Consider the following 11,426-nt stretch of genomic DNA (forward strand, 5'->3'; position numbering starts at 1 on the left):
TACAACATCTTGTAACAAAAATGTCAAAAAATCTGATACAATAACATTAATATATCTTTTCAAAATACATGCCAAGGAATGGCCATATGAACTATCATGCCTTTTGCGTGCATATCGTTACAAAGCCCTTGTTCGTCGAACTTCCTCGATCTGGGAGCGTACAAGCTGCAGTTCAGTTCAATAGAGAATATTATTCACAATGAAGGCATTAAGTAGCTCATAATATTTTCTGGTAATGAATACAAAACCGAAATGCAGGAAAAGAGCAAATTTCAATGACTTAAAATATGGTATTCCTAATAATTTGAGTTGTACAGCAGCTCATATGAGATTAGGCAATCATGGATGCTCTATGATAACTATATTAATTAACATAATATGCACAAGAGAAATAACTAGCAGATTGCTTATAATGGAACTGCATCTGTATCAGCAGGCATGAAGAACCAATATATTACTTGATCAAAAGAAGAGCTAAAGCTGATTATACCTCAGGTTTTTTCCAGTATTCCTTGAACAGAGAGGGACTTCTTACACAAAGCTCTCCCACTCCCTTTGCACCGATAGGACAACCATCTTCTGCAAGAATCTTGACCTACACACAGGAGCAGCCATAGTTAAGCAATATCTACTCAGCAGCAAGGCAAAAGCTAATTAAGCAACAAAGTATTGCATAAGTCAGTGATTTTCATAACTAGGAGAGCACAACCAGGAGCAAACTGAAAAAGCTTAAGGAAAGCACAACCAGGAGCAATATCTGCTAGAGGGTTATAATTTTTCCAATTGCAGTAAGCGAAGAGTTCCAATTCTGGCTAAAAAATTATAAGCAGTAAGCAACACTAAAACCTTAATAGAACATGCACAGCATTCTATAGAAAAGAGAACTAAGCTATTTGTGCCAATGTAAGATAAACATGTGAAAAGAGAAAAAAGAAAAACTTATAGAAAACCACCAAGCATAATAAGATAAATGTAACATTTGAGGTATCCACTACTTATAATCTTTCAAGAAAGGAATAATAGTAACAGGAATAATATTAAGTAATTCAGCATACCATCATCCTGAATGCAACGGAATGCCATATCTGCCATGCCATCACCTTCAACATCAATAAGTTCCTGTGCATGTGATTAAAAATCTCAGTAATCATTAAATGCAACTAAAGACTTGTATAAAAATGATAAATATACAAAGACATAAAATTCACAAACCATTTTCAAGAATTGTATAGCAGCTGCTATAATAAAAACAAATTGACAGTTTCAAATAATCCATGATATTGATGACAATGATGAGTTTCAATGAAATTGACATGTTAACAGTAATTACCTGACTCATTGACGATATCTCTAAATCTGTCATCATCTAGCCAAAAGTAAACCAAAATATTTAATAAGCATGCCACAGATTACAAGATACAAAAATACAATGATATAAATTTACGTAAAAAATTCTACTTACCTCGCAGGCAGCTACTGATCAGGGGCATTAGGGTCCTGAGTCTCATCGTTTAGGAAGTCTGCGAACGATTGAGTACAACCAGGTGGGAGTGGCGGTACACTCATGTTCTGTATCAATGCCCTCATCTCCGCTAGTTGTTGATCGTGTGCCCTCTGGTGCGCCTCTAATGCGGATAGACGATTCTTTAAATCTTGATTTTCTTCTCTTAGCGATGTCACCTCAGAAGAGGATCCACTGGGACGACCTCTGGCTCTGGGAGCCATCTCACGATCATACACCACTTTTGCCTGGGACCCTAAACCGTAGAGGGTGGAACTCTTTTTCCTCCCTCCGACCACATCATAGTAAATTTGATTTATTTGGTCGGTTGTGAGAGTCTGTCTCTCACCTCCCTCAACAGCAGGCTGAGACGCCTGCTCAAATCTTGCATTCAATTCAGCCTGTTATAAATAAGATAACATAACAATTAGGATTAAAAAAATAATTATTATAATGTAATGGTATATAAAGTTAAAATTACAAATCTTATACCTCAAATGCCTGCGAGCGTTTATCGACATATGTGCCATCCTTGGACTTATGTGTTTTTGAAAATATCTCCCAACAAGTAGGAGGCCGCTGTAACTCATGCTCCTGCGTAAAAAAAATACAAATAAATTCAAAATCAAATAATTACTAATACAAATGAATCTTTATTATAAACTTACTAAGTCCAATGTGTGCTCTACAATAGATCGGGATCCAGCTGTATGCTTTGAGGATCCGGTGCTAGGGCCAGCCAGCTCGGTATTTCTATTGGCTCGAGCTGTCTCTGCATTTGATTGCCATTTTTCTGCAGCCCAGATGGCACGCCATGAATTCCAGATATCCTCTGGGATGAAAGAAGGTCTGGTTCCCTTTCTCCTGCATTTATACAGGAGGTCTTTGTATCTTGTGGCACATACATCATTCCATGTTTCCTTGAATTCTTGCTCGTGCCCTTCCTCCCAAGTATATTTTTTCTGCCAGGGGATTAAATTCAATTAGTGGCACAAACACTAATATAAGTTAAATAAACTGATCCTCAAACTTCAGCTTTGAGTTCAGAACATTTTTGAAAATGAAGATCAATAATTACAATGAGCAACAACAGTGCATTAATTAAAATGACTTACTATGAATTCATCGTAGTAAAAGTCCCGCATTTCCTTGGAGACATGCCTCCAAGTATGGCCTGATTGACAAAATCTTTCTTTAAACTTAGAAGTAATATAATTTGATACTGCATGGCCATCCGGAGTGAAACTGTATTAGAAAACATATAAATGTTAGACATGTGTAAAAAAAAATTATATGAATGAAGAAAAAGGAATAACATAAATACTTACCACCCTGCCACTACTCGCAAAACAGTCCGGCGACCGGGTGCTGATGACTGATCAGACATATTTATATCTACAAAACAACATTACAACACATACAGATTTTGATATAAATACACATATGCATATGCAGAAGAGGAACAAACAACCAATATGTTGACTTTCTCAATTGAAGAAATAAATTTGAAAATAAAATGAAAGCAGTCAGATATACTACATATCCCAAAGTATCAACTTCCATTCATAGTTGCAGTTTTCATTCTTCATTACAATCTCAATCATCAACATTAACATTTTCTTCCTCCTCCTCACTCGACTCAGATAATTCAACAACCTCGTCACTAGTCGACGTATCTCCATCATCTATCTCCTGATAAGATACATTAGCATCGACAAGTAAAATGGATGAATCTTGAATCTGAGAATCCACTAAATGTATCTCTACTTCTTCATTTTGAAATGCATCATGGTGTTGTGCTATGTTGGAGTTCGGTATTTCTATGGTTGAACGAGCCTTTGTATGACAAACAGCTAACCATTCACTAACTCTTCTTGCCTTCGTCGGATATTCAAGATAGAAAACCTGACCCGCTTGGACCGCAAAAATGAAAGGTTCAAACTTGTTAAACCGTCTGTTTGCATTAACCTCTACTAAATTGTAGTTTGGATGTATTCTGGTTCCTGTTCTGGGAGTCGGATCATACCAAAAACATTTGAATAAAATACATCGTTTTATTGGTAAGGCAGGATATTCAATCTCAATAATTTCCTCGAGTCTCCCATAATAATCAAATTCAGAGTTATTGTTGTTGATGGAGCCTTTGACGTAAACCCCAGCATTGAAGGTCAATCTTTGAGATTCCCGTTGGGTCACGTGGAATTTAAAACCATTAACATAGTAACCAGAATATGTTTGTATCTTACGCAGGGGTCCAGATGCCAGATTTCTTATCCTTCCATCTTCCACGTTTGATAATCTACGGTCGTTTACCTATAATAATGATATGATATAAATTAGATACATACATTGTAATCATGGTTAGATAATTATTTATTCTGCAACTTACATAGATTTGAAACCACAGTGCAAATTCTGTCTCTAACTTTTCCTCAACTTCACTTTCACTGATTGCTGGATTTTGATAATGAAGTTGTTGTTCGTAAAGGCTGTAATGCATGAATAGGAAAATATCAGATACTTCCAATACGAAACATAGTAACCAGAATTACTAGTTTATTCTATACAATAACTCACCTTATGTAAGGTTTGACCTCCTCACAATTCAGGAGTATGTATGTTCTTGCAGCATGATATTCTTGTTGATTTAACCACCTCGACTTAGAAGCACCAAAAGGTTTACCCGGAAACTTGAAAATAGATAGCATTGTCGGGTCAATAGGTTGAGTATCATCAGAATTTCTAGGAAGCTTGCGATGTCTGGTGTTGACATTATCAGCAAAATAATAGGAGCAGAAAGAAGTAGCTTCTTCAACCAAATAAGCATTACATATCGACCCCTCTACTCTGGCTTTGTTGCGAACATTATTCTTTAATTTCCTCAAGAATCTTTCAAATGGATACATCCATCTATACTGCACAGGACCAGCTAATTGTGCCTCATAAGGTAGATGAACGGGTAGATGTTCCATTGAATCAAAAAAACTTGGCGGAAAAATACGCTCAAGCTTACATAGTATGACAGGAATATCTGTTTCTAGCTTAAGCATATCGGCCGTCATAATACACCTGGCAGACAAATCTCTGAAAAATAAACTCATTTCTGTAAGTGCTTGCCAAACATTAGTAGGTAAAAGGTCATGAAAAGCTATTGACATGAGTCTTTGCATGAACACATGGCAATCATGACTCTTCATTCCAAACATTTTTAACTTATTCATGTCCACGCACCGAGCCATATTGGAAGCAAACCCATCAGGGAATTTTATCTGTTTCAACCAACTACATAAAGCTGTTTTACCTTCTCTATCTAATGTATAACAAGCCTTTGGATATTGATGTGTTGATTCATTCTGATGCAATTCAGGTCTGTTCACCAACAGTTTTAATTCCTCTCGTGATTTTGCAGTGTCTTTAGTCCTTCCAGGAATATTCATGACTGTATTGAAGATATTATCGAAAAAATTTTTCTCCACATGCATCACATCTATATTATGTCGAATCAATAAATACTTCCAATAAGGCAGGTCCCAGAATATGCTTCTCTTCTTCCAACCACATTTGCACATCCTAACAATGTATTTATTTATCTCCTCTGAATTTTGATCATATACTGGTAGAAAGCCATAACTGTCTATTTGGTCAATGATTTCTGCACCTGACTTCATTTTTTGTTGCAATTTTTTGACTACAACATTCTTTAAGAAATTTTTCTTGTTTCTTCTGAATGGGTGTTCAAGTGGCAAAAATTTACGGTGATTATCAAACCACGATACCTTTCCACTGCATGGTAATGAAAAAGCATCAGAGTCTGTCATGCAATGTGGACATGCTAATTTACCAGCTGTGCTCCATCCTGATAACATTGAGTATGCTGGAAAATCACTAATTGTCCATAATAAAGCAGCATGCAAGGTAAAATTAGTTTTACTTGCAACATCATATGTCTCTGATCCTACATTCCATAATTCATTCAACTCCGCAATCAGAGGTTGCAAGAAAATATCGATCTTCTCTTTCGGATTTGTTGGACCTGGAATAAGTACAGTCAGAAACATAAATTCATCTTTCATGCACATCCATGGCGGTAAATTATACGGTGTTAATATAACTGGCCAAGATGAATATTGCTGTCCTGACTGACCAAATGGTTGAAATCCATCTGCAGAAAGTCCCAATCTCACATTACGTGGTTCCATTGCAAAAGTAGGAAATACTGTATCAAGATGTTTCCATGCTGGGGAATCACAAGGATGACACATTATACCTCCTTCATGCACATGTTGATGATGCCACCTCATGTGAGAAGCTGTGGCGGCAGATGCATACAAGCGTTGGAGTCTAGCAGTCAAGGGAAAATAATACATAATCTTCCATGCAATTTTTTTATTTTTCTTCCCTGGAATGTGACTACGATGCTTGTAGCGAGGGTGACTACAAATTTTGCATTCATTCAGTTCACTGTCTTCATTCCAATATATCATGCAATTGTTTACACAACAATCAATCTTCTCCACAGGCAAACCTAAGCCCCTGACCAATTTCTTTGTACTATAGAAACTATCAGTCATTTGATGATCAGCAGGGAGCAACTCTGACATCAATTGGCAAATATCATCGTAACATCGTTCTGATAAATGATGTTCAGCCTTGATGTTCAACAATCTTGCAGTAGCTGATAATTGGGAATGACCAGATGGAATACCTTCCCACACTTCTCTTTCACTTGCCTTTAACATGTCGTATAGTTGCTGAACTGCAGCTGTTGGTATTTCATCCACATTAGATAAATCAGCTGCATTAATTGCGTCATTAACCATAGCTTGCATCATATGGTCATTAGATGGTGATTCCTCTAAAACAGCTGTGCCAGATGAAGAAGCAGCTGAGGTTCCAATTCTTTCCGAAATATAAGGCTCCCCGTGACAATACCAATTGTAGTAGTTTGGAACAAAACCATTTTTACAGATATGCATCTTCACGGTATCCTCATCACGGAAAGCTTTATTTCGACATTTGCAATGATTGCACGGACAACGCAACTCTGCACCATTCATACATTCTGGATGGCTCTTAGCAAAGTTCACAAACTCTTCAACTCCGGCATAAAATTCAGGTCGGAGAAATCCATCATCTAATCTATTGTACATCCAAGCTTTGTTCATATACATTGTAACCTTCTGCAAATATTTGTAAATTTGAGGATAATACAAATGACAATATTTGTGAAAATATTCGTTATATTAATTTTGTAAGAACCACCTCATTCAATTAATTTTGTAAGAACCACCTCACAATTTATAACTAGTTTAGATTGTCTAGAGGCCGGAAGAGGATATTGGACATATTAAGTAGAATGCAATATGATGCCTCTATTGTTAGTTAATAGCTTGCAACAATTGCATTAGTTAAACATAACTATGCAAGAGAAATTGCATTGTTGTACACTAGATTCGGGCGCTATTTCCATCACCATTCCATAGTATATTTGTTGTGAATTATCTTGTTCAAGACGATAAATTTGATTGCATATGTTTGACCCTTCCCACATTTTCCCTACAAATTTCCTAACTGATCCTATTTGTTGGAACTCAATGCATCTTTAACGAACCCTAAACCCTAATTATCATATATGATTGGTTCATGTTTAACAATGACATGCAAAGCTCCTAAAAGTGTGCATACAATAAATAAAAAAAATTTTAAAAAGACAACAATTATTAGTAAACTAAATAGTATAATTAAGTTATCGATCGAAGATTGATTCTAAGTCAAAAAAAGTTGCTTTAAAAAAGGATTGGAAGCAGCCCACTCAATAATGTGCAAATACTTAATCTAAAAAAGATATACACCTAATCGGATTTGGCTAATGATAAAAACATCCACTTAACCACTTAACCACTATCATTGTTGAATTTTTGACAGAAACTACATTTTACCAGAGATGAGCCGGAGGTGCCACGTGAGGGAGGAGGTGCCGGAGGGATGAGGTGCCGGAGGGAAGAGGAGATTGAGCCGGAGGAGAGGTCTGGAGGAGATTGAGCCGGAGGAGGTCGCTGGAGGAGAGAGCTGCGTTCGGAGGGAGTCAGCGATGTTAGAAATGCAAAATCGACAGAAAAAAGCTTAGGGCTTACCTTTGGAGAGTTTCGCGAGCTAGGGTTCGGAGCTACGAAGGGAGGCTTCGCTGGAGCTAGGGATCTGAGCTACGGTCCGGAGATAGGGAGGGAGCTAGGGTTGGCCGGAGGAGAGATCGGTGGAGTGCCAGACGAGACGCAGTCGGTGGAGTGCCGGAGGAACGGAGAGAGGAGAAGCAGGCGAGGAGAGGGAGCAGTCGGGAAAGGGAGCAAGAAGCCGGAGAGGAGAGTTCGCCGGAGAGAGGAGAACGCAGCGGAGAGGAGAAATCACCGAGAAAGCCGAGAGGCGAGAAAGCCGAGAGGAGAATCGCGGAACCCTAAAAATCGGCGGAAAGCCAAGAGAATAGTAAAAAAGTTTCGGCGGAACCCTAAAAAACGCTAACTAGCGACGGACGTATTTATTCCGTCGCTATATACCGACGGAACTATTTTTTCCCGTCGCTATAGCGACGGCATAAATACTTCCGTCGCTAGATTTTAATTTCTGTAAAAAAAAAAAGCGTAATTGGAGAAGACGGAACCATAAAAAATCGACAAGTAGCGACGGAAGTATTTATTCCGTCGCTATAGAGACGGAAAAATAATAATTCCGTCGCTAGATTTTAATTTCTGTAAAAAAAATAGCGTAAATGGAGAAGACGGAACCATAAAAAATCGCTAACTAGCGACGGAAGTATTTATTCCGTCGCTATAGCGACGGAATAAAAATGCTTCCGTCGCTAGTTAGCGACGGATGTTTTCCCCCGTCGCTATATAGAGACGGAAAAATTATTCAGTCGCTATATTTAAATTTCTGTAAAATAAAAAATATCGTAATTGGAGACCGAACTTTAATTCCGTCGCTATTCCGTCTCTAAATAGAGACGGAATTAAAGGTCCGTCGCTATTCCGTCTCTAAATAGAGACGGAATTAAAGGTCCGTCGCAAAATCTGTAATTAGAGACGGTTTTAATTTATCCGTCGCTAATGTTAGAGACGGAATTAAATTCCGTCTCTAATTCCGTCTCTATTCTATGGTATTTTTGTGGTGCTCGACTTGCCTTTGTTGACCTCCTTAGCTCATCCAAGTTTGTTCGATTTTGTCGACTTTCTCAAGTCAACTAACTCTGTTTGGCTCTGTCGACCTTGTCAGTTCAGTCAGTTTTGTTCGACCTTGTTGATCTCCTCAGCTCATCCAACTCTACTCAACTCCGTCGACTTCCTCAGCGCAGTCATTTTTGTTTAGCCTTGTCGACCTCAACTAAGTTAACTCTGCTCGATCTTGTTGACCTTCTCAATTTGATGACCTCGGCTCAACCCCTGCTACCTTCTTTAGAGCATGGCGACTATAAAGTCTTCCATATGTGGGATGATGTGACTTGTAAAATATGGTGAGGGAACACTCCCATACTTGAGTGGCATACCATCAATCAAGACATGGTGGATGGACAACATGGTCAACGCCCCCCAAATGTGGCGATGGAACATCCCCATACCCATACGTAGCATCCCATTGATTAGGATATGGAGTATGTGGGTATCATCTCTTACTGAGGGAGAATGTAATATAAAAACAAGCCCACTCTTGTGAGCAGAGGTATGCACACAAGCCCTTCTTTATTAACTTTTCTTCTATTTTTCCTACTATGCTCCTCTTTCCTCTTCGGAGGCTTAACTTGAGCTTCGGAATGGTTGAGCTAAAGTTTGTCTTGACTTTCATTCTCACTCTCGTCGAGTTTTACAAGATCCTTGCTAGCCCCTTCCTAGCTAGATCATCAGAGACCCATCAACTTTGAAGACAGATCACCGATGACTCGCCCCTTTAAGTCTCAGACAGGAACAATATACATATCAGAATGTGAATAATACGAACACAATAAATTGCACTAGAATTTTGATATGTGTACGTACTCCCAAACTTTCACGAATTTCAGACTGTATGCATGTATATGTAGATTCTAAAATTAACATTAGCTCATTTAGGACCTCTGCGAGGTAATGATGTGGAAACAAAAGAACAATTTAGTTTTTTATTATTTTTATCAAAGTTAGGATTTTGAGAGCATTTTTGTCTCTGTATTGTTAGAATCTTGAGTCTATTTAAACATATATGATTAATTGTTTTAGGGGTTTTAATTTTCGATCAATAATATTTGTGGTCGCGCATCGAATTTGGTTGTTTATATTTTAGTATTATTTGAATCAATAAATTGTCAAAGATTGCTTCTGATATTCATGCGTAAATCAACGGATTCAATAATTTCCACTATGAAAGTTAGTATTAGAGCAAGGTTATTGATCTTGTAGAGTCAGTCACACTCTCATTCGTCGGGAATAACGAGTTTTATTTTCTAATTTTCTAGTATTTTGCTGAATCAACAGGTTGTAAAAGATTATTTCATGTATTTATGAATCAACAGATTCAATAGCTTTTCACTGCATCATACCGAGAAGATAATAACACATCGACACATTTCTAATGATGATATGACCAACAATTTAAGGATGAATTTTTTTTACTATGGAGAGAATGATGCGGGAATAAAAAGTAATTTACTCTTTTTATTACTTTATCAAATTAGAGATTTGAAGATTATTTCGTCTGTAATGTTAGTCTTGAATCTATTTAAATATCTATTTAATTATTTTAAAATTTTTAATTTTTTTATCAATAATAATTACGATCATATTTTTTTTTAATATCAAATTTGATTACCTATTAATTCTCCGAATCAATAAATTTTAAAATATTATTTTTAATATTCGGAAGGTTTAAAGTCGATGGAGGAGGCAGAGGGTGTTGATGGATGGCCTTCGGAAAGAGAGGCCGGGCGTACGATGGCAATGCTGACAGAGGAAGGAGAGGACGCTGATAACTTTGGTGGAGCTACAGAAGCCAGCGAGGTTTGCGAAGGAGAGAGAGGACTGCGCGACGATGTCAATGGAGGAGGGAGAGATCGCTTATGGGTTGAGCCGTTGCGGAGGGAGACATTGTCGGCCCACGAGATGAGCACTGGTAGGAGGAAAAGATTTTTTTTTTAAAAAAAAAATAGGGCCTAATTAATTTTTATTAGCCAAAATTTAATATAATTATCAGTCAATAAATTAATTTTTATTTATTAAAATTATTGACAAAAAATTTGGCAATAATTTTATTAAATTTTATCAATATTTTTTTTAAAAAAAAACAAAAGCGAGAAAAATGTTAGGCATCTTTAAATACCGTGAGGATGAATTTTGAATGACATTTTAAAAAATTTTAGGCACAAGAATATAATATCTCTTTATAAAGAAAAGAAATTGAGCACAAGATTACAAATGAGAGCAAGAGCACACACAATTGAGTTTTTCGATTCTCCCCCTTGTCTTCCCAAGTTGCCATAAGCCCGTACATATACCACAACTTCAAGTTTAAATTCTTTCTTCATAAAATAACCTTTTTTTTTTTTTTTGTTGATCAATCAATTGCTCTTTCATCGTTAGTTGATTGTATTAGTACTAATAGAATTAAAATATCTCCACAATGGTATGATATTATCCACTTTAGACCTATGCCCTCATAGCTTTGTTCTTGGACTCTCCCCAAAAGACCTTATTACAATGGAGATATTTTTCATCCTTTTAAACACATGATCTTTTTCATGTATTTTAGATATGGGACTATGTTGCACCCTTGCAACCCAACAATTCCCCCTTTGTTGTCGTTTTTAATGTCTGAATCCTCAATCCACCAGGACTTTCTGCCCCTCGGTCCATCCGACCTACTAGGACTTCCTGCCTAGCCGCAACTAGGACTTTCTGCCCCTCGGTCC

The 11,426-nt window shown here is 37.3% G+C and overlaps 1 protein-coding gene and 1 long non-coding RNA gene across 2 annotated transcripts; both read right to left on the reverse strand.

The window, feature by feature from the left end:
• LOC141822901 (uncharacterized) lies at window positions 1-1,400 on the reverse strand. Its single transcript, XR_012601375.1, has 4 exons — window positions 1,331-1,400; window positions 1,056-1,119; window positions 491-595; window positions 1-165 (listed from the first exon to the last, which is right to left on the reverse strand). It is a non-coding gene; the product is annotated as an uncharacterized LOC141822901 (long non-coding RNA).
• A 59-nt stretch (window positions 1,401-1,459) lies between these two features.
• On the reverse strand, window positions 1,460-2,682 carry LOC141825761 (uncharacterized). Its single transcript, XM_074713148.1, has 4 exons — window positions 2,617-2,682; window positions 2,170-2,463; window positions 1,994-2,095; window positions 1,460-1,902 (listed from the first exon to the last, which is right to left on the reverse strand). Exons 1-4 carry the CDS (start codon window positions 2,644-2,646, stop codon window positions 1,474-1,476), a joined length of 855 nt encoding a protein of 284 aa, XP_074569249.1. The 5' UTR covers window positions 2,647-2,682; the 3' UTR covers window positions 1,460-1,473.
• Between the last annotated feature and the right edge of the window lie 8,744 nt (window positions 2,683-11,426).

The sequence above is a fragment of the Curcuma longa genome, chromosome 3 (assembly GCF_044706935.1).
Source record: "Curcuma longa cultivar G26 ecotype Majalengka, Jawa Barat chromosome 3, ITB_CL_G26_1.1, whole genome shotgun sequence".
Taxonomy (NCBI): domain Eukaryota; kingdom Viridiplantae; phylum Streptophyta; class Magnoliopsida; order Zingiberales; family Zingiberaceae; genus Curcuma; species Curcuma longa.